The 27,927-nt window shown below is 43.5% G+C and overlaps 1 protein-coding gene and 1 pseudogene across 1 annotated transcript; both read right to left on the minus strand.

Moving 5' to 3' along the window:
• Nucleotides 1–2,395: 2,395 nt before the first annotated feature.
• Nucleotides 2,396–11,009, minus strand: LOC101733110 (annotated as a pseudogene).
• Nucleotides 11,010–21,562: 10,553 nt separating this feature from the next.
• Nucleotides 21,563–27,195, minus strand: LOC101733051 (tuberin-like). The gene is made up of 8 exons (XM_004918304.4): nucleotides 27,189–27,195; nucleotides 26,271–26,350; nucleotides 23,984–24,082; nucleotides 23,612–23,734; nucleotides 23,358–23,464; nucleotides 22,598–22,754; nucleotides 22,399–22,521; nucleotides 21,563–21,649 (listed from the first exon to the last, which is right to left on the minus strand). The coding sequence occupies exons 1-8, from the start codon at nucleotides 27,193–27,195 to the stop codon at nucleotides 21,563–21,565; spliced, it is 783 nt and encodes a 260-aa protein (XP_004918361.4).
• Between the last annotated feature and the right edge of the window lie 732 nt (nucleotides 27,196–27,927).

The raw sequence follows: 27,927 nt of genomic DNA on the forward strand, positions 1-27,927 counted from the left end.
AGGGTTGGGCTGCCTTCTCTGCAGGCAATGTACTTACAAGGCAACATGATTGCTCTTTACAAGTACAGAACATATTATTATGTGTATTATTATACACAGACAGCGGCGGGTCGTTCATCACACAGAAAGACATGAAGGACAGGTAGCAACCCCTTTAGAGGAATACAGGGTATCTGTGTATATATACATAGTGGATTTGCGTATTTGCAAGGGGGGTTAGAAAAGGGTTAAAGTTGATAGTTTTAATTTCCCATTAGCTTTTAAGTAAAAATGTTTTCTCTGTTAATGGGCAACGGCACAGGGCACCTCCGCTGGGTTCTCCAACCAATAAGCACCGGGCTGATCCATCCCATCCAACTTGATTATTAAGGTATCCGGCCAAATGGCATAAAATCTATCGACTTAAAGAGCCATTACACTCTCAGCCCCCCTTTCCCATGGATATAAATAGGGTGCATTTATTCTTTACGGCTATCCTGACTCACCCTGACTCATGGCATCTGCTGGCCGCGTATAACATTCCTCTACACCGACACTTCTTACTTTCCTCAAGGGCTGCTCCATTAAACGCAGGGCTCGTTGCTACACGGGGAAGCGCCTGCGCTGGAGCTCAGAAGACAAGCAAAATAAATAAATGCCTAATGATCTGGCGTTCTGCTGTAACCGGGCAGGGCTGCCATGGAAACCGGAGGTGAATGTCGAAAATGGACACATAGGAGAGGGGGGGGGGGAAATATGGGCTTAATTAATTGATCTAATAATAGCTAGACGGCGGGTACTGAAATTAAATGCCATTATCTTACAGGACTGTGTGCAATCTCTATAACTGACTGCAGTCTTTCCCAGGACTTTAAAGGGGAACTCCACTCAAATACAACTTTGCAATATACATCAATTAAAAAATATGCAGCCTTGTCATGATTTGTAATGTAATAATATGGTTTGAAACAGTTCCCTAAGCCCCGCCCCCTGTTCCCCTGCTGATCTGGCTGACTACTTTGTGACTCAAACAAAATGTAACAGTAGTCGCCTGTTCCTCCAGGGTTGGACTGGGGGGTGAAAGGCCCACCGGTGCCCTGCAGGTGCCTGTGCCGCTGCACCCCCTCCCCCCGCAGGGGCCCCCCTAACCCCCCTCGCAGGGCCCCACCCTATGTCCTCCTCCGAGCGCGTAAATTTAATGCGCATGGGGAGGAACAGTCGGCCAGGGGGAGCGCCGGCAAGGGTCCGGTCTGGTCCACTGGGGCCCACAGGGGTCTGACCCTGTTGTCCTCAGTCTGCCTTCAGCCTGCATCCTCCCAATCCCACAATTCCCTGCACACGGGATGTCAATAAGGTAAGGAACATCACATTGCAGTGCATTGTGGGTTATGTTGTTCCTGTAGGCTGTGAAGTTGTTACAATTTGTAACATCAGTGTTTTAGTCCCTCCTCCCCTGCCAGGATTTCAAATGATGCAGAAAGAGAAGAACTGTTTTGCAGTTGGATTTCAGCCTATAAAAATGGTATTTATTCCTACTTTTTGAAGGAACAGATTACAGAGATAGGTATATTAGGGATTTCTGTGTTGGAAACACTAACGTATAACAAGATACAACAGCGGCATTTATTTTTAGAAAGCAACCATAGATCATGGGTGAGATACATAGGCACAGATGTAAACGCTACAGGTTTCACACCCCCGGGGCCACGTGCAGCTCCGGGGAACACAGAGAAGCAGATGCTCACAGCCACTTGAGAAACAAGTAGTCAAACAACTCGCATGATACTGTGCAGTGCGGCAGGCTGACTCATTTCCTTCACTACCTGGAATATTTTATATATTATACTATAATGGAACAGTAACGAGTGCTATCCAACTTCTTCCACGCCGAGGGCCAATTATCCAGTGTTCAAATGCCAGATACATTATATTAAAGGTGATATCATACGCTGCTTTGCCAGCAGGGGGCGGTAACAGTTGGCCTCTGTCTGGACAGAATAAGCCACTTTTCCTGGAAAGGGAAACCACCCAACACTTGGGAAGGTTCTGCAGTTTATTATCTTCTCACAGTACCTCATTTAACCCAAACCAACATTCTCCTCCCAAGCTATCACTTCCAATTTACTTGATCAGTATATGTGAGGCCTAAAATGTGCCCATGAACGTTGAATTCTGAAGCAACACCCACGTACCAGCACAAGCCCCTGCAATGGGCGGCACATTTCCCGTTTAAGTGAGTAGAAGCAGCTGTGAAGGGTGTTTTTGATTCGCCCAGATCTTCTGTAAAGTGGCCACTGTGATCAAAATCATCCTGTGTGCAATTGTCCTTAGGGTCAACAGACCTGTCCAACCCTCCTTTCACCCGTTTTTAAATAGCGGAGCTGCAGCAAAAGAGTGCCGTAGTCACGGCCAAAAGTCACATGGACTTGGTTCCAAAGAGGTTGGAGTTAAGGCTTTCCAGACTGGTGAACATCACAAGTCTACAAGCTCTTTATATGAAAGGGTATCTAGGCTGTGTAGTGCAATACATACCTAAAGGTCTTTTTGATGGGGATCTTTGCCAAATAAATAAATCTATTGGCATCACCCATTCCAAATATATTTCCAATGACTTTATCCACTGACCTGCCAGTACTTTGTTGTACCATGTGATAATACTGAACCACTAAAGAGCTATATATTAGGAAAATAAACTATGAAAATAAAGGTGGCCATACAGGGGTGATGAAAAATGCCGACAGACTGAGCCAGCAGCTAACTGGTCCATGTATGGAGCCCTCCGATGAGCCTACCCAACCAATATCTGGCCGAAAATTGGCCAGATGTCAATTGGGCAGGTTTGATTGAGGACCAGATCTGCATGTTGATGAGGTTCTCTATCTGACGGCCTGCATAGTGGCAATTATGATCCAGTCATTTGGCCCGAGGGTCAAACAATTGGATCAACCCAATATCGCCCTCTTCAAGGTAGACGTATTAGGGAAAGATCTGCTCATTTGGCAACCTCACCAAACAAGTGGATCTTTCAATGTATGACCGCCTTTAGTTCTGGCTGACAGTTTGAGATTAACACAGAGCAAGTAGCATGGGAGTCTGTGGAAGTTACTTTATGACCAGTGGTTCTTCTTCACTGAGATGCAGGTCAGCATTAAAGAGACAGGCTCTGATAAAGGGAACCTTACAATGTATAACAATCCTCTTACCTTTTCAGGTGCATCTCCAGCTTCTGTTTTGCATCTTCCACCTCCCTGTATCACTTTTTCAAGTCTACGGCAATGGCGGCAGTCTTCACTGATATCTTGAAGGATGCTGTCTATCAGTGAACACAGGTTCATGGAGGCCATTCTCTCTCGTTCTGCTTTATATATGTTTTCATGGGTATACTGAGCCCAAGACTCTGGAGTGGAAGTGCTGAAAGAACATGAAAAAAATTACAAATAATTCCAATGGCTAATCTTATTTTCCCAAAGATCCCAAAGGGTTGCTGTTGGTAGTGTCTAGAAGCAGCTAACCCAAAAGCTAAAGAGTTTGGGTCAGGGACATCTACGGGTAACGTTTGAAACAGCCCTAAACAACTGTGTCATTCCCTGTGGGTGTCTTAGTTCTCCCTCTGTACTTGAGCTCTTTGCTCTGGTGTCCAAGCACCCGTCAGCCTGTCACTCACATAAGGAAGTCACCATCAGCACTCAAGCACAGGGCAAGTAAATTACTTTAATATATCCATTAATGGACAGGCTTCCTCTATGCATCAGCCTCCAATAAAAAGCAAATGTAGCCATAGCAACAACTTTTTCCCAAAGTTTACCCAAAGTTTTCCAGGTCTCGCTGGCACCCAAAGGCTTTGCAAATAGCATTTTACCTTGTGCTAATTGGGGCACAGCTGTCTTTAAAAGGGTCTACATAAATTTAAGCCCCCCCCCCCCAATTGGAAAGAAAGATACCAGAGGTGAGAAGACTGGTACATAAAAGATGGCAACCATACATAGAAGAAAGGAGTCTTTTGAATATCAGTAATAATGGCATCTAGGACCCATTAAACCAGTGGTGTTTCTGCTGTTACATTCATTTTTAGGAGATCCTATAGTGTATTGGATTGGATTGCATTAACACTACATCTAATAAAATGTATTTAAATAAAAGAAATTCTTACAGATGCCTCTATGAAATGACAGGTATTACACAATATGCAGTGCTACCGGTGCGATGAGGTACCTGGAGCAGCAGAAAAATAGCCCTGGTAACTTTACAGGGTTGAAATTAGCTGAGTGGAAATTCTAGAGCAGAGAGGGCATTGGTCAGCCACCTCAGGGTGGTACGTTTCCTACACAGGGACTGCTTGGTACTATGCTAAGTGGGGGCAGCTGAACAATTATACAGCCAAACAGGCTTGGGAGCCCTCTCTGAGCCACTGGCACTTGCCTTGAGCAGAACAACTATAGCTGCCCATAACATGGCCAGATTTGGTGGGCAATTTGGTGCACTTTCACCAACTAAACGGCCATCTGGTGGTGTATGGCAAGTCAGGGCTGCTTCCATGGATAATTCTGTGATTCTGGTGGATTGAGGATTATATGTACTGATTAAAAATGTCCATTGCTTGGTTGAAAAGAAGTATAGAGGAGCCACAAACCTTGTCCAATGATTAATATGTGGGGCCTAGAAAAACCCGCTAGAAAAAGGGCTTATTAATGACCTTGTTGCATTAGATAATGCTATAATGGAAAAAAAAGGGCTTTCCTACCTTTTGCAACCAACACAATACAGTACCTGAGGATGACCCTATCCCCTTACAAAAACATACCATCGCCCACTTGGATAGAGGCCCCTTTGCACTGCTGGTATTAAGGCACTTTTTACAGGCACCCACTCTGACTTCATGGCAGCACAGGGGAAAGTAACACAAAACGTAAGGCCAACTCATGGTGTTTAGCTCCTGAGTGATATCTGTGCCGCCCACCACCTTAACAATATAAGCCCCATTGGCATTATCATTTCCTCCAGCTTCATATCATCTTCTTCAGTGCCACTTGGGGGAAAAGAAACTGGGACTGTGAGAGGAACAGTTCCTCCCTTACTGACAGGCTTCTTATCTTTGAATGGAGTGATTTCTCCATTTTTCTCCAAGGCAGGTCTAGGCAGAAATGCACTGTAAATACTAATGTGTCCAAAATAATCATAAAAGACGCAATCATTTATTATACATTAGTGCGATAGCTTTATGGAACGAGAGCCCTCGGCAATTCATTACTTCCCCAGTGTTGCCAGCTTTAATGCTTGTTTCTAAGAACTACGGGGCAAGTAAATCAGAGGCCTGGAGAGCACAGAATTCCGGGAGGCCTTTTTTTCATATTCTAGAAGTTGCTCAAGTTGGGAGTTTGCTACAAATTAGCATTTCCATTCTTATCTGTATGAAAATATCAGGCACTAGATCATAAATGCTCCTGCAGGGTGCCGCAGGTTGGTGTGACTATATATATATGAACTGTTACATTAAACAACTGTCAGTATTGATGTTTCCTATCTAAGAGGTACCTGCGAGTTGATATATATTTTTCTCTAATGCTACAGTGACACCTGCAGGTCTTTCTTAAAAAATAAAAATGTTCTAAACCAGAAATCAGTGCAGAATAATTGAACAAATCCACAGCCGCTTTTTTTATTTTAAATTTACAGGGCCATCGAGGGGCCACCAAAGTACCTGACACCCAGGTCCCCTCTATGCACCAGTAGATATTATATGTACTATTTGCTATGGCCCTTAGTTTTAAGCACCATGTTAGCAAATACATTCCATCATCCCATAACAGAGCCCTTTTGTGCACATTTGTGCCTTGTGGTGGTAAAATGGCTTACTATCAAGCTTCCCCCTGTCATTATGCCAGAATGGTTTAACCTGGCTTTAACTCTTGACTGGCTACACTTACTTGTCTTCATATTTATAGGAGTAACTGGATGTCGGTGCTCTGGTTGTTATATCTTCCACATTTGTCATCAAACTCATAGGGGCTGATTTACTTACCCACGAACGGGTCGAAATGAGTCCGATTGCGTTTTTTTCGTAATGATCGGTATTTTGCGATTTTTTCTTATTTTTGGGATTTTTTCGGCTTCTTTACGAATTTTTCGTTACCAATACGATTTTTGCGTAAAAACGCGAGTTTTTCGTAGCCATTACGAAAGTTGCGTAAAATCTGGCGATTTTTCGTAGCGTTAAAACTTGCGCAAAAAGTTGCGCTTTTTTCGTAGCGTTAAAACTTACGCGAAACTTTGCACCTTTTAAGTTTTAACGCTACGAAAAATGCGCAACTTTTCGCGTAAGTTTTAACGCTACGAAAAAAGCGCAACTTTTTACGCAACTTTCGTAATGGATACGAAAAACTCGCGTTTTTACGCAAAAATCGTATTGGTAACGAAAAATTCGTAAAGAATCCGAAAAAATCGCAAAACATACGAAAAAGTCGCAAAATGTTCGTTTTCAAGTCGGAACTTTTCCAATTTGGGTCGGATTCGTGGGTAAGTAAATCAGCCCCATAGGCTTCCACCTTATCCGAATAGTCCATCTCCAGGGCTTCCTTAGCATCTCCATTCTGCCTGCAAGGGAAAAGGGTACAATCATTCCTGCTCTTGTCCAACAAAATTAGGCTAACTATGATATGTGGCAAAACTGGCACCAGATCTAGCAACCAATCAGCAAATAGCATTTATTGGGGTTCTGATATTACAAATTCAAAATACAAAAGCTGATTTACTTCATCTCAGATGAATACACCATTGCTCAAAGTACTCAAGGGACAAGGACGAAGCTGATTCCTGAGAGTCCAGTAACAACCAGCAGGGCAGCTTTAAGGCAATGGTGGGCCCAGGGCAAAGATCTTACACGTTGGCCACCCACAACATTCAGTAGCTAGAGGGATAAAAGGTTAAGGGAGGGGAAGAAGGTCAGGGAGTCAGTAGATAAGCATGTGGTCAGGGGCAGACATGAAAAAGAAAAAATACGAAACTAGCAGAACTTATGCCCAGAATTCATATATACAGAAACTTGCTTGAAATATGCCCCGTGGTTGGGGCAAAATACAAATATTTAATTCGGGACCCCAAACTATGTCACAACGCCATTTCCCATTATCGTGGGAGCATTTCAGGACCCCCAATACCAACAGATAAATCTCGAGAAATCCTGAATTTTCAGAAACCACCACAGATGCGAATGGAATTGTATTTGATGAATGCTCATTACTTGGGCAACTGTGATCTTTTCTTTGCTCAGATGCTGAGTAACAAAGCCCGGGGCCAAGGTCAATAAAAGGCACCGGTTCATTTAGCTGATCAATGTAATTAAAAAGTAATAAAAAAAATAAGGTTATTAGATGTAAATATTAGGCAGGCTAATTAAGCCAATGTTCTAATCTGCTGCCAGCAGGCATCTGCCTATATTTAAATCATTAACAATCCATCAGTATCTCTATTCTGACTGCTAAAGACACCGGCAGCTTTCAGCTGTGGCCCCACAACCCAGGAATGGAGCAGGAATAGGGTGGGAACCATCACAATATATACAGCCTGTTCAGCCCTGCCCGGCTGATCTACAATAGAGCTGCACCCCTAGGACAAGCCACAGGGTGGAACTGGTTACTGGGACACTTGGCATAGTCTGGGAGGTCAGTAGTTAACAGGGAGTATCCCTGCAGTTCAGGTTACAGCCACAGGGTGGTGTGCAAGGTTATAAAAAGGGATGCAGCCATGTGCTGAGGGTTCTTAGTCCTGGGACTGCCTCTAGGCAGAGGGGTATAACAGTAAGTTCTCTGATAGGTCGCTCCAGGAGTGACATGTAGGTCAGTAAGTTAGAATGGGCGGATATTGCCCCTCCAGGAGTGGTAGTGGGGTTAAGATCCCCCAGCAATACATCTGCTGGAGATCAGGGCCCAAAGTGTCTAGGTAGGTGGATCAAGCCGCCGCTAGAGGGAGATTCCTAATCTGAGGGTACCTAGGTGTGAGTACCGGGGTGAGTCCTTGAGGTGGGTCAGCCTGGTGAGAGTACCGGGAGGAGCCCTAAGAGAGGGTCTCTTGGCGAGAGTACCGGGGTGAGTCCTTGAGGTGGGTCAGCCTGGCGAGAGTACCGGGGGGAGCCCTAAGAGAGGGTCTCTTGGCGAGAGTACCGGGGTGAGTCCTTGAGGTGGGTCAGCCTGGCGAGAGTACCGGGGGGAGCCCTAAGAGAGGGTCTCTTGGCGAGAGTACCGGGGTGAGTCCTTGAGGTGGGTCAGCCTGGCGAGAGTACCGGGGGGAGCCCTAAGAGAGGGTCTCTCTGCGAGAGTACCGGGGGGAGCACCTAAATGGGATCACTTGACGGGAGTACCGTGGGTTACCCAAAAGGAGAGAGGTTCTCTTAAGGTGAAGCTGAGGAGTATGTGCCCTGACGAATGTATGCCACTCCTGGAGAGGTTCTACCCAAATAAATACACTCATCTGGTTCATCATATCCTAATGTGACTGGCTCTTTCCTGCACAAGGGATCACCTACCCGCCGGTAAGCAACTACCCCAAGGGAGGGGCAAGGTGCCGGGAGATGTGTGGAGCCCCTGACAAAGGTTACAGTGTAATATCAGGTCCCAGGGTGGGAGTTATAGTCCCACAACATCACCCCTGGGTGGAGGCACGCCATTAAGAGTGAAGACCCCCTGTCACCCCCATAGTAAGCGGGAGCTTACTAGCACCAGAAGTGAGCCTTAAGGGCACCAGTAGCAGCACTGCCAACTAAAGTGAGCTACATTCATGTATGAAATCTGTATGTGGAATGTTCTCTGCTCTGTACTGGGCAACATCTCAAGGCCTAAAAGATCACATTGTGGGCACTCTTGATGGAAACGCTCCATGAAAGCTTCACGCTTTGCCCTCTAGCTGCCCAGGTGGGCAACAAACACTAGCAATTGGTCCCTATGGCTTTCCATGACAATGGCTTGGACCTGTGAGTGCCCCTGCAAGTCCAAGAGTGTGCCATTCTGGCAGTTTCTGCAGGGGGGGCCAGGGCCCCTAGGATTATGCCTCTGACTCAATGCTTGGGGGGTATTTTCTTCATGTATATACCTGTCAGGAAACTAATGTAACAACATCATATGGCCACTCATACAGCATCCCTCCATTATTAATGGCCATTGCACAGCCATCTTAAGACAAAGCCGGGGCCCTGCCAAGTATTGTCCCACCAATAGGATTACACTGAAGTGAATATTATGTAATAAAGTGCATTCTCATTGGTGTGGGACACGGCCTGGGTACGTCCAATGCATTCTAGAAAAACTAGCTTTTGTGTTAGTAACATAAATCCGTGTTCTCCAGTATAAATAAGTACTTTGTATTCTGATGACTGTATTTCTTAAACAGGGATGTTTGTTTAGTGTAATAAGCGCTGGCCGGGATTGGGTCTGGGCCAGTGGGGCCCACCGGGTTTTCTATCACACGCTATTATATTGTTTCTTACGTTACAGGTATATTTTTCACTCGCAGGTATATTTGCTAACAAGATGCATGGCCCCCACATAACACAATAGGGACAATTAGACTGAGATTTACCCTGTGTTATAACTGAACCTGCTGCAATATACATCTTGAAGCATATGATACCGTATCTGCTGAACTGTTTGATCCAGGGTCCTTTTCGGAAGTTCTTGAACATTTCGGATCAGGTCCCCCTCCTAAATGAGGCAAAGATAGTTTTCCATAATACCTTTCAACCTCCTCCGCCCTCCCAAACAATAATAATCTGCTCCAGACTGCCAGGCCTGCCCCAGTTCATAGCAACCTAACATCCGTTAAATCTGGGAGTCAAGTCTCCCTGCACTGAAGAGCGGCCATTTCATTGGATAATGGGTCAACCCATACTGAAAATGTCTAAACCACACACAGACCCAGGGACCCTCCCCAACTTGACATGGGGTCCCACTTACTTGTATCACTCACTGTATGAACTATTTCATTTGGGGGTGCCCAGTCTATGAGCAGCCCCTTTACAGCCTGATGGGTGCTCTTCCCACAGTCAGTCCCTAACTATGCAGGAACCCAGGGCAGGGAAGTTACCCTAATCAGGTATTTCCAGCCTGGGCCAGTCCGGCTGCTACTGACCCACAACTCATTATACCATCACTATACTGAAGGTGCTGCAGGCCCTGGGGAGCCACAGATAGAGGGGCCCTTAGCAGCGCAGACATGTTTGGAAGATAAAGGGGGGTACCGAAATCAGCAACTTTTACATCCCAGCTTCAACTAACTCCCAGACATATATATTGAACATATCTTTCTCCAAAGCAATATGATATGTCACTAACTGTCTTCCACCTATGGGGCCACTACGAACCGGGGGCCCCAGTCTTTACCCACCGATCAATTTTTTGACCCTCGCTTGTACACAATGATAGGTAAGGGCCGGACTGGCAATCTGTGGTTTCTGGCAAATGCCAGAGGGGCTTCTGTAAGATGCCATAGGCACTCACTATTTATTGGGCTGGGGGGGGGGGCTGTTTGGGTCTCTCTGTACTTACAATGCCAGGGCCTATTTTGAGTCCCAGTTCAGGCCTGGTACCAATGCTCCACTAAGGGACCCATGTCCATACCTGCCTTTACATGAATACACTGACCCCCTCCCTCCCTTCCCTGGGGGGCCTGTCTGTACCCACTAATAATGCCTGTAGTGTGTACAGACTGATGACCTCCCTAAGTCTCTCACCTTGAGAAGCTACACCTCATCCCTGACCAGCTCAGAGCCCCGCCTCCTGTCCCGCCACTTCAGGTAATGCGAGTCTCTCCCCAGGCACTTGGTACAGTCCGCCTGGGAACGCTGGGCCCGGGCTTCTATCTCCGCTACAAGCTGCTTGGCCTCATGTCTCCCCTTCTCCGACTGGTCCCGGTCCGAGAAAGCCCGGTAAAAGGTGGCCAGGTTGCCCTGCTGCCATTCCATGCAGGTACTTGGCTGTTCGGACGCCAGCAGTGGCCAGACCAGAGGAGGAGCCTGTGTGGCGTCCTGTTGCTAAACAACACATTCCCAGCCAGCCAATGGGGTAATAGCGGTGGGAGGGGTCTTCTGGCTTAAGTGCCCTATGTGAGGTTTGGGCAGCAGGTCTGCCTCCCTGTGTCTCCCCGGTGCTCTGAATGTCTCAACAAGGATATCTGTCCAGGTGCAAAGAAGAAAAAGCCAAGATAAAGCTGCAGTATGGAGTCGGAGTGCTTGGTTTGACTAATGGAAAGTGACTGAACCTGCAGTGTGCTGGGTACCCTTGAGCATAGCCTTCCTATGGAAGAGATCACCAACCGTACGTAAAAAATGGCCGCAGTAATAGGCCGGCCAAAATTACTTTTGAGGACAAAAAAACCACATGTTGCACTGTATCTGTTGAAAACCACATTCCAATACAATCTGCGGGGAAGGACGCAGTATTGTAATGTCTTGGTATTTACTAAATGTGACGAGGAAACTTCCACTGCTTCCATTTGACTTTTTATGTTTTCAGTAAACTTGGGAATACTGTTTGTGCACCACTGTGAGTTTGTGTCTTCAATCGGGTCAGGTGATTTAGTGTAAAAGGATACAATGATGCATAAAAAAGGAGGGAAACAGACCGACACAAGGGAAACTGACATGCTTATTGGCTATTGGATACTAAAAAAATGTCAGTGGAAAATTCTGTATACTATTATACTGTATACTATAAGTAATGTTAGCGGTTTTATAAAAAAAAAGATCAATTTAATCTCCCCTTTTGCCTACAAATCATGTGAGGGTGCAGCTCACATGTTTAACCACAAGATGGCAGCCTAGGCCAATCTCTGAATGGAGATTGTTACACAAACTGCATTCTGGCCGTGACACCATCCAACTCAGGCCCCATGGGACTGAGATCCCAGTTCTACACCTGCCTCTCATTTTTCAAAATCCCCAATCAAATCAAATCTACACCTTGATTTTTTAAAAGTCCCATTAATTATTTTAGCCAGAATGAGATCAATGCCTGCCAGGACCTGATGAAAATTCAGGGGCACCTCTAATAAATACATGTTTCAGGGCAGCGCTGATTGTGTCTGAATTTAACTGCAAGCATCTAGACATGTCCCTGAATTTTCAAATGATCTGGGCCCCCTACTTATCGATTACAGCACTGAGGCAAAGCGTCACAGTGTTATTTGTTACCACATAGACTCTTAAAGAAGCAGTAGCAGATAAAATAAAAATATCATATACATTTAATAATATTGTAAATTAACAATAAAGAAAAACGGGAGCATCACAGAGCAGTTGGTTTTGGCTGCCAGAGTCAGTGTCTCCCATTTAAACGTTGGGAAGGAGCAAATAAGCTGTGGCAATAATCCTGGAGTCCATGGCGATGCTGTTCTCTCAAACTGGTCCTTCACCGAATGAAAGGTAAGTCCTTGGGGAAACCATCTGTAATACGGTGCTGCTATTACCCCGTGCACTGATTCACCAGCTGATCCTCTTCTCACTTGCAGCTTAACCTGTAATCATCCCAGAAAGATCTGTTACTGCACAGCAAGAACCAACAGGAGAAAGGAAAGCCCTTCCTAGCCAGCCGCCTTCCCATGAAGGGGGGGGGGGGTAAATGTTAGACACATCCTAATGATTTTAATCAATTACCTGGGACCGAATAGTACCAGCTGTAGATCAACTTATCTTTTCTTCTCTCGGTTCCTAGGAGCGATTCCTTGTGTAATGACCACATTTGGCCGCCGCCACTCCATCTCACACCTGAAAAACATAAATGTAATAATTACAATAAAACCCACTAAACCCGTTATTTAAGTTGATCCAATATGAAAGTGCACTCTGACATGGGAACATTTGGTTCTGCTGCAAATTCAAGTGGGTTTTTAATCTGCTTAAACTTTCACTGCAAACCTTTTATTTAAAAGCCATGTACAGGGTCCCAGAAGGAATTGGGTTTTCATTAACAAGACAATTATTATACCTGCAAGTAGGAGGATGAAAACTACTTGTGAGACCTTGGGGAGGTTACAGATGGAAACCATCCTCAATATTCTCTCCTTCAGATCTTCCATGTTGGGTAACTGCAACCTGCTCAGGAAGACAAAATACAATGTAAGGTGGAGCCAAACTGGGAATAGTTGGGATGAGATGAAACTGTTGGTTCCTCACCTTCGTACTTGATCTTCAAAACTGTTACACAGGCGATTATGTTTGTATTGAGAAGAATTTTCTGCGTCTCCTTCAGAACGTACGTGAGCCATCTGATATTCATTTCATACGACTGGGATTGCTTATACGGATATGGACTGGCCCTCCGCCCACCCCGTCCATTCCGACCTTTGCCCCTTCAGACTGTGTGTTGTTCAGTCAGGGGAATAATCAAAGCCCACGAATGCCTCTTGCTGCGCTGGTGTTATTCTCCGCGCTGATGTATTTAATGCTCGACCTTGGCATTTGGGATTCATGAAGCTCTCCAGATGGCCTTGCATGTCTGGCACAAATGGAGGCACGATTGTCCTTTCCAGAAATTTCTGCCAGTCTATATCCTGAAAGATAGTTGATAAAATACACTAAGTATCCCAAATACTTGTGAATTAGTGAAACTAATTATCAAGGTGTACTAAAAAGGACATGAAAATTAGAAATGGCATTAAAATAGATATTGAGAATTCACCCATAATCAATGCAATATAAACTCACTCTAAAGAAGACGTGTCTCTTTACGGCTTGGGCATCAGCCTCATCAGAGCCGAGCCGACACACAGGATCTTTCTTCAAGAGCTACAAAAGAAAGAGGGAATCTCTGTTATATTCACAGAACCCCTAGGCCCACAAGCACAACCAGGAGGGAAATTTATTTAAGCTTCTGTGTTTCATGGTTGTGTCTGATATTCTGAACTAAATGACTAATGCTTGTTTTATAATCTGCCAACTACTGTAAGAACCTAATGTTTATCAACTTTTATCTAAAGATAATGGTGCTTCCTCTCCCTTATGAATGGCAATAGGTGAGGGGACCAGGAAGCTGTGCCCAATTTATTCTAGTAGTGTCTCTAACCTGGCCTGTGATTCATTTTGTTGGGAAGAAATAAGAATTGAGCAGCTTCTCATCTGAAATGAGTCTTCCATACAGGGGGCAAGCAATTTGCAGTCCCACTCCCCCACTAAAGTGGGTGCTCACTGCTCCTGGTACTCAGATACTGTCCCTTTGGTACAGCACTGGCACTGGGGAAACTCTACTATACAGATATGTAGGGAAGGCCTCAAACTGTAACTTATAAAAGGAGAGACAGATATAAAAACAAGCAAAGAACTTCACAGTGTGTTTGGTCTTGGGATAATAGGTCACAGAATAATTGGAAAATACAGATGTCCTGGTGGTAACTTACATTCATCATAAAGTCATTGGCATCCTTTGACAATTCATCCGTATATTCCGGCTCATCATACAGGATGCTTTGCGTTACGGCGCCATCATTTTCATCATCGAATGGGAACTGAAATAGCGAACAAGTGATTCTTTAGTTCCTTGGGGAAATTCAAGGAAAGGGAAACTAAATAGGGGTATTTAAGGCAGTGTTAATTCTATAACAACCAGGGAGATGCTCCTTATATAACTGAGCGATGTTAGTTATGGAATTTCCCTTGCAAATGACAATAATTGAAAACTTGAGGGTAATATTCTAGGCATTGTGCTTACCTTATACATGAGTAGAACATAAATCACTACTCCAAGGGCCCACCAATCAACAGCCATGCCATATGGCTTATCATCAGCAGCAAAGAATTCTGGGGCCATGTAGACGGTTGTACCGCACCGACTGTATGTGCGATTTCCGTATCCAAATCCTTAAAGGCAAGAAACACTGTAAGTAAAAGTGAAGATCTGTGTCCCTGTCTATATTTCTTCCACAACTAAAGACTACACCATTGTCTGTAAAAAATGATCTGTAGTCTGTACAGGATAACTGTACTGTACAATGGAGAATAATAATACTGCACTTCACCTATGGAAAGACATGAATTAAAATACCAATTGAACTATAAAAAGAAACTTACTGTCTTTGCTGAGGCCAAAATCTACGATTTTCAAGTAGCCTTTCCGGTCCACCAGTAAATTATCGAGCTTCAGATCTCTGAAAGAAAAGAAAAAAATCAGTAAATTGGATCAGTTTTGTAATTATAAAATAAAGAATAAGGAAATGTAGATGTTATTCACAAGTAACTACTACAAACCCTAATTTTATATTGCATAACATTTTTAATGTAGCACAGTGCCCCCTACTGTTAGGGGAAGGGGTTATCAAATGGTTAAGCAGCTCACCTGTGAATCACTCCATTCTGGTGTAAAGCCTCCAGGCCCAGCACTACACATGCAGCATAAAACCTGCACAGAGAGAATATATAAAATTCAGTGTTTTTGTATTAAGGGAACAGGAATGTTTTTCTGGAATGTTCCAGATAATAGCTATAGGTGAGTGTAAATGTTCAGTGTGGCATGACTCTGCTAGTGAGAAGCCCAGGCTCACAGCTCCCACATGTCTGTGAGTTAAAGCACAATATGATATAGCCTACAGTAATCACCCTTTTGTGAACTACCCTAAACATCTGATCCTACTTACTTGGCCTCTGGTTCTTCACATACTCCTTGGTTTTTGAGCAGGGAACACAGATCCCCTCCAGGAAGGCATTCCATTGCAAAAAAGATATGGCTTTTAGATTGGAATGTGCCATAGAGATCAACCAAGAAGGGATGGTTGGCACGGGAAACTGTCTGGAGGATTCTTCTCTCCTTGAAGATACTGGGAAGAAAAAGCATCAAATTATCACTGGCAATGACAGATTGAGATTACAAAGTCACTGGTAATAGTCATTTTCAACTGTAAACAACCTTTCAATATCATCCCGTTCTAGTATTCTCTTTTTCTTCATGGCCTTCATAGCACAGACTTCTTTGGTCTCCTTGTGCTCCGCCAGGAACACCTGAAACAAGACAGTGAGTTGGTTCCTCTGCATGTGATACTAGTGCCCTCACCCTAATTAGGGAATGAGTTACTCACCTTTCCAAAGAAGCCTTCGCCCAACACCTTTCCCAGGGTGTAACTCTCCAAGGATAGGGGAGATCTGGGCTGAACTCTAAAGACCATACAATGAGATTGGTTAGTTCACATTTACAAACAAAATCACCAGACATAATACGCCTAATAGAGAGTATCTTGGGTTACTACTAGACTGTCAGCTCTTCTACAATGAAGAATTATCCCAGGATATTTGTCTAGTCTGTGATTATAGCCCTGTTTCAGACAAAAAGAACAAGTCTCAAAACCATACCTATCAGGTGGTGTTTCTGTGCCTTGTATTCTCCATTCAGATGTAGGAATAACTGGCTCATTTCCACCTTGCTCCTGATATGGGATCATCTGCCCGTTGCCATGGGATAAATCAATGTCACTTTCAGGAGTCTCAGTATTTTCCGGACAATCTGCAATAATGAAACAATATGGTGGTAAATAACTGTATATGATATTTGTTATATGGCAAACAGAAAAAAACATGACAATGAGAATAGGAGAAATAGATGTGGTGTAATATAATACCAATAGGGCTACAGGAGTATCAAGAATGTAAGTAGTAAATGGGTGAGCAGCTCTCACTATGGGCATAAGAGGTGCCTCTAGTCTCCTTATCATCTCACTTACCCAACAACGGTGGCTGTGCCGGGGGGTCGGACACATTTGCTGTAACAAAAATTTCCACCGGAGACTCAGTTATATCACTGATCTCTGGGATGTCCACTAAGAAAAAATCAGGTTCTGTTGAATTCTGTAAAGAAAAGAGTTACACAAACAGTAGAATATTAATAATCACTGAATAAGTATATAAACCCTTCCCAATATACATGAAACGTGTTCAGTGGCTTTTGGGAGTAGTTTCTGCTTGTTCCTTTCGCACTGCTGGTTCTGACTCTTGTTTTGTGACATGATAAGGAATTCTTATACTGTACATGGAAATATTATTATTATTAACATTTATTTATAAAGCGCCAACATATTCCGCAGTGCTGTACAATAAGTAGAGAGAAGAGGACATTTCAGCAGCCTTACCTTGATAAAAGGTTGATAAGATTTGCTTTTGAAGCAACCCATTACTATTTCTCCTGTAATATAAAGAATAGAATAGGTTAATTCTGTGATGACAACAAATAAACTGCAGAATTTAATAAAATGAGGTTGGGGGCCCTAAGGGGATTGGTTAGCAGGGGCCCCGGGATACTCTATAATTATCACTCCCTGCAGGATACCTTAAGTGTCTCAGTGTGTCATTTTCAGATGTAGGTAGGTATGTAGGTACATGGCTGTATTATTTATTGTGCCCGGAAATGTTTAGAAAGCAACAGGAAATGTTCAAGGGGGAATGTAAGACAAGTCACAACATTTGCATCAGGTCTAGTAACCAATCAGTAGGGAGCATTTACTGTTCATCTGTTGGAAAGCAAACCTATGACTTTATCACATTAACCCCTATACTTTTTATATTACATTACCCCCTAAATAAATAAATATATATATTCTTTGGTCACATGACTTATAGGATGTGGTCACATGACCCAGAAGCCACCTATATAGTGTGTAAGCCAGCATCACAGGTGCTGTTGCCCAGGTCTTTGCTTTTGTTTTATAACTTGCAGGTGACCGTTCAATCCCAATTGCTGGTAGGTTGCTATGGGCATCATCACCAGTGATGTTTGTTTCCAATGTAAATAAATAACTAAATTAATTAATCTGCACAGGCTGCAAATCCCAACATGGCCGCCAACTGCCACCGGCTGCTCTTCCTTGACTCTTTACCTGCAGTGTCTTTGAGAGAGGCACCTCTGTGTCTAAACTAAGCTTAATATACAAGAATATATTCTGCATAGGTATGTATGTATATCTTTATTTATAAAGTGCTACTTATGTACGCAGCGCTGTACAGTAGGATACATTAATACAAACAGGGGGTTATTAAGATAATAGATCAATGCAAAGTATTACAATAAAGACAAATAAATAAAAGATACAGTTGCAATAAGAGTCAAAAACACAAGAGGATGTAGGTCCCTGCCCCGTAGAGCTTACAATCTATATGGGAGGGTAACTTACAGACACAAATAGGCAAATGCTGTAGGTCACAGTGGGTGACACTACAATATAAGTGTTAGTTTCCAGATCAGGTGCTGGGCGAGTGCTCCAAAAGGGAGTCTTTAAGTTTAGTTTTAAAAACACATTTATAGCATTAACTTGTAACAAGCAGAGTCGGTGTCTGTACAGACACTCACAGCCCAATGATACAGTAACACAATATTCTGTTTATTCCTGGTCTTTCCTTTCTGTGCTAAATTGAAGCCTTAGAGACACAATATTCAGGGTCAAAAAGGCAATTAATCAAAGTAAATTGTCCAACAAGCGCCCAAAGGAGTCCATAAAAGTGACCAGTGGTGTTTTTTTACTATGTCTTGGGGTGAATTGTGCGGTAAATTGACTCTTAATGAGCTAATCCCTCCCAATCAATTAAATGTAAATCAAATCAAATGTTTGTTTTGAATATTTAGCTGGAATATTGTACTTACAGAGAGAGCAAGTAACAGGAAGACCTCTAAGCTCTGCAGCTGAAAATCAGCAACTGTCTCTCATCTCTGAGCATCAACTGTCTCTCATCTCTGAGCATCAACTGTCACTCATCTCTGAGCATCAACTGTCACTCATCTCTGAGCATCAACTGTCACTCATCTGGGAGCAGCAGCCTTGTGGCAGCACAATGTAAAACAGTCTAATATTTAGCTCTAACTGTCCGTTAGCTAAATGTAAACATCAGAGGGAGACGTAATAATCTCCGCTGCATGCTGGGTAATGCGCAAAGCTTGTCGGGTATATTAGGGGAGCTGCAAGGGACAGAGAGATTAAAAAGTGTGGAGGGGTTTGTCTTTATGTAAAGTCAGACTTAAAGCCATGTAATAAAGACATTACCAATGAAAACGTCGAATCTCTTTGGGTAGAAATTTCAGTAGGGCTGAAGGTCACAAAAAAAATGATCATTGGTGTATGCTATAAACCACCCCGTATAGATGAGGGGGATGAGACCCAGCTATTGTTGTGTAGGGGTTTACCAAAAATGGGCCCTTAGGACAGGAACCCCTAGGACAGGCCACAGGGTGGTGCTGGGAAACAGGGACACTGGGATGACTTGGTTGTTAAACAGTTAACAGGGTGTATACCTGCAGTTCGGGTTATGGCCACAGGGTGGTGCATAGGCCCATATAAGGGATAGCAGCCATGTGCTGTGGGCAGACATTTTGGGGACTGCTCCAGTAAGGAGTACTCCAGGTATAGCTTAGTGTTAGAAGTTATATAATAGATTGCTCTAGGAGTAACATGTAGGACACCAGGAGTTTAGAATGGGCGGACATTGCCCCTCCAGGAGTGGAAGTGAGGTTAAGACCTCCCGGCATTACATCAGCCGGAGTGCAGGGCCATAAGTGGTTAGGTAGGTGGACAAGGTCACCGCTAACCCAGGAGGCTGGATCTGAGGGGGCTTAGGCGTGAGTACCGGGGTGGGCTGCCTGTGGTGAGGCTGCCTAGCGTGAGTACCGGGAAGGACCCCAAGAGGGGGTGCCTTTTGGCGTGAGTACCGGGGAGATCACCTAGAAGGAGACACTTGGCGTGAGTACCGTGAGTTGCCCAACAGGAGAAAGCTCTCAATGAGTAGTGAGGAGATAAAGCCCTGCATGCTGTGTATCAATAATATGTGCCACTCCTGGAGAGGTCCTGCCCTAATAAACTGATTCATCTACTTCATCATACTCCGTGTGTATCTGACTATTTCCTGCACAAGGATCACCTACCTGCCGGTAAGCTACTACCCCAGGGAGGGGCAAGGTACTGGGGGCTGTGTGTGGATCCAAGGCAGAGGTACTAGAGACTGTTAAGTTCCCAGGGGGTGGATTATAGTTCCACAACACCATCTCTGGGTGGAGGCACGCCTTTAAGGGAGAAATCCCTGTTAACCCCCATAGTAAGCGGGGGCTCAGGACTCCTGTAGCGCCAAAGAACAAGTAGTCAGCAGGTAGCAGCACAGAATAACCAAAAGTGGGCTACAGTTGCAAATGGAGGAGGCTTGAAAACTGGGTCAAATTGTTATTATGGGGGACTTTAATTATCCGGACATTAACTGGAGTAATGGGGTGGCTAAGTCAGAAAAAGCTAGTAGGTTTGTAAACATGCTAAATGACAACTTTTTATTTCAGGCGGTTCAAGAACCTACTCGGAATGACGCTATTTTGGACCTGGTGATATCTAATAATACTGAACTCATCTCTAACATTTGTGTGGGTGAGCATCTGGGGAACAGTGATCACAACATGGTCTCCTTTGAGATAATGCTGCAGAGACAGCTCTATAGGGGAGTAACTAAAACGCTCAGACGTGCAGACTTTGCCAGTATAAGGGCATCTCTGCAATGTGTCTTTTCCCTCTTCCCTGCTTATATTGAGTCCATCAGTAATGCCACAACTTACTTTGATGGGTTGGTGTAGGGAAGGGAGATGGCAAACACACTGGCATACTGCTCTGCGGCAATGTTTGCGTATAAGTGGGGCAGGCGGACCAAAGCTGAAAGAAAACAGGACGGCATTAGCATTATCACAAGGAGACAGATAGATGGGTCTAGTGATATTCAGAACACAGTTTTTTGTATACAATAAACATACTGATCCTCTGGGAGGAACAAGATGGCTTCAAGGCCAAATATTAAAGCAAATTAAGAAACAGTGAACGAAAAGATGTTACTGCTACTTTTCTTCATGACAGGATTATATAGTTACTTAAGTAGTACTTACTTGAAAGAAACTCCAGCATTGGTATGGCCATGGTGACAGTGGCCGAGATATGGGTTAGCTTCACGATAAGGACCGGGAGGGATTTTATCAGAATGCTTGGCATCTCGATCACACACATGGAAAGGGCCACAACGCACTGCTTGCCACAGCGAAAGATCAGGCCTGTTTCCAGACACCTTACCATTTCCCTCTAGGAATAATAACATTTCATTGGTTTAGGAGACTCCAGTTAACCCAATCAAATTGTATGTATAATTGTATGTATATAGCTTGGCAGATAATCAAGCAATTCTTAGGCAAACCGGCTAGTTTCCCCTCTGTGCATGGGTCTAAATTTTCCATGTTACAATGGAGCATGTTGGTATATACGTTTTGGTGGCAACCTTTCTCACACTGAAAGCCTGCCACCGAAATAGAATTCCCATCACCTAACCTGATTGATCCAATTACTCACCTGCTGACGAATTGACAGTTCAGGGGCAATTTGGCAACAAGTTAACTGCAGCTAAACTGATCATTCAGAGGTCTATGTATTTGACCTTACTGTTAAAAGGCCAGGGAGCAGCCCTGATTGCTCGAACACAGTAACTTCATGCTTACACTCTAATACAGTGCCCTCTAATGGTTGAAAAGTGTAATTCTTGTGTGGCTTTACAAAAGGAATAACTTTTCCTGTACCTGTTTAGAGAGCTCTAGGTGTTGGTGGTATGAGGTTAAGGCTGTCAGTACAGGAACCACTGCCAGCCGTCAGTACAAGAGAAGCCATCGGGAGTAATGTAAAGGCGATCACTTGCAGTCTTGTCTGTAAGCTAGAAATATGAAGCTAACAATTACTGTTTTATGTCCAGAACACTAAAAGGGAAACGTGGGGCAAAACAAGCTCCACCCTCCAGAAGGCAGGACACTTGAATACCAAATTAAGGGGGCGTGCCATATCCACTCAGGCTTTACCCTTGCACTGTGCTGTTTCCATTCAGTTTTTCAAGTGTCCTTCTTCTAGGAGGTTGGACTCCCATGTTCCCTGCAAGTTAAGAGACTGCTTTGGTCACCATTAATGCTGGCACCCAGGGTGACACCGGGAACAGGCCTGCGTGAATCCCCTCTCTGTGGCAAAGCCTACCAGGGTCACATTCCTAGCCCCTCTGGGATACACACGCCACCCAGACACTCCCCTGCTGCCTGAGCAGAGGGCAGACGGTCAGTCAAGACGGGGGGCAAGTATTACTACGAAGAATGACATTTTAAATGGTAGCATGAATTATTTACAACGCACAATAGTTAGTAATTAAAAAACTACATCATAAAAATCATGACAGAATCCCATTAAGGTACCGAATACATTAAACCAGTGCAGTCAAGCAGGATAACTACTCCCCTTCGGGGCCAGATTACAATGAACAATATGATCCAAAGTTCTCAGTGGAGCTCTTGAGAAATCTGGGGGCCAGATTTAGGAAGCCTATGGACCTCCAGTTGGACAGCTTTCCCCATTATCTTACCAGTAAATGAGATCTCTTTGTGTTGCCCATTTGACAGACTGGAAAGCACACCTTCTTACCATAGCACAGAGAGAGCCAGCCAGTTGATCTATATTGCAGGGAGATGACAGAATGAGCAGTTTGTAACGCAGACACTCTGGCAGCTTGTTGAGGACTAGTTTCAGGACTTTCCAGTCAGTTTCCTGCAGAAGAACAAACGTTACTTGGTTAGAAGAGAACTATTTCTGCTCAGAAGCCAAGCCTTGTGCCTCTACTTACCTGCTTTAGGCACTGCAGGATAACCCCAAATGCTAGTGAGAATGGCAAGAATCCCATGCGTGGAGCAACAGTCTGTGATGGGACACTGGGGCTACCAGAGGGGGGTGACAAGGTGCCTGCTGGCTTGCGTTCAGCTGCTCTCTTCTCTTGTTCATTTCTGTGAACAGAGGGTATAAATATGAATGCAGAACATCACATCTTGCACTAATCCCAAAGTTCATGTAACTATGGGACAGCACAACGACTGCAGTTGAGATAATAAATTAGAGAATCACCTTTCACTGTTTAAAACATTCAAGGCTATACACAATGTAGCCTTTTGAAGACAGCCAGCATCCAGCTATGTATAAATATTATTTCATTACATAAAGAGTAATGGCAATGTCACACACAATAGTTTGTTGCCCAACATGGTCAACAAAATATCAGGAAATAGCTTGGCATTGGTGTCAGCGTGAATGGATATTGGTAAAACATTTGTATAAAACAACAGGAGCTGCAATTAGTTTAATCTTCTGTATTTAGATCTGCAGTAGATTAGTCACTATTAATATTTAGTATCCTACATTTTATATCACAAACCATACAATAGCTCTTTATTAACAAAGAAACTTGCAGCCCTGTGCTTGGACGTTAACGAGAACTGCCCATGTACTAAGACAGGGTAATGGCGCTGACAATAAGATGAGCCAAATTACTAAAAGTGGTCAGAAGTCTGCAGACAGTTAAGCAAACCAAACCCCCCAAAAAAAAAACTTACACAGATTCACAAAGACAATAGGGACTGAATCTGAAGGCGCCATCTTTGTTAGGTAGCCCAACACGCCGCAAGGAGTCAGCTCGGAGGTGTAGGAGGAAGTCAAAAACCTTTTACAGGAAAAAGAATACAGCATATAAACTTCTGTAGAACACCAAATCTTGCCTTGTGGTTATTACTATTACTGTGCAATCAAAGTACCCCATATTTACATACATATGTAACAACAGGGTTGCTCTCTTAAGGTTTCTCCTCACCTGGAGGCGTATACTGGTAGCAATGGGTGAGCTGTAATTGTATTTGTAGTGAAGCTGGATATGATTAATCAGCATCTCGTACACACGCATGGCATGGCTGGCTGGCAGAATGTATAGTTTTGTCTGCAGAAAAAAAAGAAACATTAATGCTAAAAGATTTAAAGATATGCAGTAATATATATTATATTACATAGATAGATCGATAGATCTGGCACATTCTCCTGAACTTTACAGGGATTATGCACCATTCACATGAGTTTCTGCCCTAATGAGTCAATCAACCTGCCTTGTATGTTTTTGAAATATGAAAGGAACCCAGAGAACCCAAAAGGAATGCATTCTCAACTAGAAAAAAAAGTGCTTGGGACCTACCTGTAGAATAACCATCAGCCCCAGAACAGAGGTTTTCACATCTTCCAAAGAAGAAGAATCATGACCTGACTCTGGTGTGGACAAGGAACGGTTCACCACCTGAGTTCAAAATCAATAAGTAGCTTTCAGGTCAAAGGAGACCACAAACACAACACTAAGGGGCTGATTTACTTACCCACGAACGGGTCGAATGGAGTCCGATTGCGTTTTTTTCGTAATGATCGGTATTTTGCGATTTTTTCGTATGTTTTGCGATTTTTTCGGATTCTTTACGAATTTTTCGTTACCAATACGATTTTTGCGTAAAAACGCGAGTTTTCGTATCCATTACGAAAGTTGCGTAAAAAGTTGCGCATTTTTCGTAGCGTTAAAACTTACGCGAAAAGTTGCGCATTTTTCGTAGCGTTAAGTTTTAACGCTACGAAAAATGCGCAACTTTTCGCGTAAGTTTTAACGCTACGAAAAATGCGCAACTTTTCGCGTAAGTTTTAACGCTACGAAAAATGCGCAACTTTTTACGCAACTTTCGTAATGGATACGAAAAACTCGCGTTTTTACGCAAAAATCGTATTGGTAACGAAAAATTCGTAAAGAATCCGAAAAAACCGCAAAACATACGAAAAAGTCGCAAAATGTTCGTTTTCAAGTCGGAACTTTTCCAATTCGGGTCGGATTCGTGGGTTAGTAAATCAGCCCCTTAAAGTTAACTGAAAGGTGAACCACCGCTTTAAAGAAAAGAACTGTCTGGTAATACGTTTACATCAAGAGATCTGTGCAATCCATGGGTTCCCAGACTCTGGCATTGGCTTCACCAAGTGGAAGCCAAAAAGCCAAAGCAGCGTTATTTTTGGAGAGGGGGGAGAGCTTGAAGGACTATTAGGGAGAGATTTTGCATAAGAAAAAAAACTGACAGCAGCCCAGCCATGGATTAAAAAACAGTGGGATGAAAAGGATGCCTTTGTGCCATTACTGGGAAAAAACACCCTAAGAAACTGAACAACCCAGCACACAGCTTAAGCCAACACATACTAATGTCAGCAAGATTGCCAATAGCTAGCAACTGGGAAACAAACCCCACGCTGCCACTGCTGAAGGCTAAAGGCATCAAAATAGCCGCTAATGAGAAACTGACTTACCTATTAGGAAACAATATGGCAGCTTATGACAAGGTATGGCTCCCATGTACAGCCTATGAACAGGAACCCCCTTTCCAGCATTACACGCGGGGTACCCTCATGGAAGCATTAAAATATGAACCTGCTTCTGGTATCCTATATAAATATCTGGTATAGAATCAACATTATACCCCTGTCATTAAATACTTCTTGTATATACAGTTACCATGTTATTTTATTTTTTTTTCTTTTTCTACTTTTCTTTACTTTTTTTTTTCTTAACTTTTCCAAAATGACTGGAACGCTCAAGTCATTCATTTGTCATCTCAATTTATTGCTTTCATATTGTTCTACTGGGAAATTCAATAAATCTTGTCGTCGCCAATTTTGTCAGATAAATTAAATAACCAATATCAATGGTATGGGGGCATATTTGCAACCCTTACTGCTCATTCAGAAAGTACCTGCGCCTGGGGCAGACCCTCACGCTGCAGCTTGTACCGGATACAAATTCAGCCCACTGCAAAGTTTAGGGGGTGCCAGGCAACCCTGTCCTTTCACCTCTGCACCCCTTATGAGCACATCTGAATAATCCCTAAGTTACTGGATGGGTAGGGGCCTGCATACCTGCCTCGCCCAACATAAATAAAGTGCAGTCTAAAGCCCAATGTCCCCCAGCAATAGGCACGGATTATGCGGCAAGGTGCTAAGTGCAAATATCATGGCCTGTGTATTGCACTTTGCCCCCTGCCCAGGGCCTATTGTAAATCCCAGTCCAGGCCTGGTGAGCACTAAGAATGGATCTTCTTCTATATGCAGCTCTGTCGGTGCAGATTATATAAGTGAGGAGCCAGGGGTGACCCCTCCCACCCCTAAAAACTTGCTTGTTATTCAGACTCACAAGTTAGGGAGCACCTGCAGGCTCAAGGTGCAGCAGTTGCCTGTTTCCACCAGGTCTAGTAACCCATAGCAACCAATGAGTTGCTTTCAGAAAGGAGACTAGGAAATGCTTGGTTGCCAGATCTGGTGGAAGCGTTCATTGTACTGCTGTTACGTTACCTGTACCACATATTCAAGGTTATCTGAGTAACCGAGTACAATAAGTGTTTTTGCATTGGTAAATGTTTTTTTTTTTGTTTTTTTTAAAAGGAGAAGGCAGGGATATGTTTTACTGATGTGTCCTCTTTCTCTCGCAGGCAGAATGGAGATGCTAAGGAAGCCCTGGGGATGGACTGTTGGATAAGGTGCAAACCTACGAGGTGGCAAATGCGGAAAATAGAAATAGAATCTCCAGTCTCAGGGTTGAGCAGATGGGGCAGATCCAGAAGCTACAGGTGGGCCTTTATATCATTTCCAAAGACACCTTGTTCAGGTTATGTACCATACAGCTATAGGACCTGTTATCCAGAATACTTAGGACCTGGTGTCTTTTGGGGGTCTTTCCATAATTTTTTCTGGATTGTTTTGCCTCCAATAAGAATTAATTCAATATACTATTTGAAAAAAACTATTTTATAGCTACAAGGAAAAAGGAAAGAAAAAATTAAATTATTTGATTAAAATGTAGTTTATAGGAGTTGGCCTTCCCGTAATTTTTTGCTTTCTGGACAACAGATTTCCAAATAACGGATCCAATACCTGGTGGTGTAACTATAAAGGAAGCTGTGGGGAGCAGCGACTTCCATCAGAATTTACTCCCTTCCTGAAATTTCCCCATTGACTTTAATGGCTCATTTGAGGTCTCAGGTGGTTTAAAATAAATGGCGGAACTAACAGTGAATAAATGACACTCATTTAGAAATACAACAACCAGTTCTGTTGTTGAATCATTTCCGGGATCACGACGGACGCCACACAGAGAAATACACAGCTTTATGAATGAGGCATTTTATTGACACCAACATTTTCCTATGTAAATCATTTTACTCAGCTTAGTAGATAAGCCCCTCGTATCCGATGGCTTCATACATTTCCTTGTCTCCAACGAACGAGGGAGAGCACTTTTATTCTGAAATTCCCCCTATCCCTGTATGGAAACCTTTTATCCAAAATTCTGATTCCGCCGAAGCAGCTACATGAGATGATCTGACCGGACATTTCACGGTAGAGGAAATGAATGTAATTAGGGGAATATTGCTACGAGCACAAATTATCTCTATCTGAGGGATCAAAGGTATCGGAATGAGAAACGGCTGCTGCAAGGGGAGAGGCGGTTGTTAGAATGCCCTGGCAACAACAAAGAAATAAAGCGCATTAAATTGCTTTATATAAAGATTAAAGTGTGCCAACCGTACGAGGGGCTTTATCTATGGCAAATAAGCCCCCTAAGCCTGTTTAACTGGCACCCCTACCCGCTGTCACTTCTGCATATAGAAATACAGGTATGCGGCCTGTAATGCTCGGGTTTATTGGATAAGGGGTCTTAATGTTATTGGGATCCCCATTCACTACCTCTACTAAAGTCCTTTAAACCCAATAAACCCAATAGGGCTGTTCTGCCCCCAATAAGGGGTAATTATATCTTAGTTGGGATCAAGTACAGGTACTGTTTTATTATTACAGAGAAAAGGGAATCATTTAACCATTAAATAAACCCAATAGGGCTGTTCTGCCCCCAATAAGGGGTAATTATATCTTAGTTGGGATCAAGTACAGGTACTGTTTTATTATTACAGAGAAAAGGGAATCATTTAACCATGAAATAAACCCAATAGGGCTGTTCTGCCCCAATAAGGGGTAATTATATCTTAGTTGGGATCAAGTACAAGGTACTGTTTTATTATTACAGAGAAAAAGGAAATCACCTTTTAAAATGTGAATGAACAAAAA

The sequence above is a fragment of the Xenopus tropicalis genome, chromosome 9 (assembly GCF_000004195.4).
Source record: "Xenopus tropicalis strain Nigerian chromosome 9, UCB_Xtro_10.0, whole genome shotgun sequence".
Taxonomy (NCBI): domain Eukaryota; kingdom Metazoa; phylum Chordata; class Amphibia; order Anura; family Pipidae; genus Xenopus; species Xenopus tropicalis.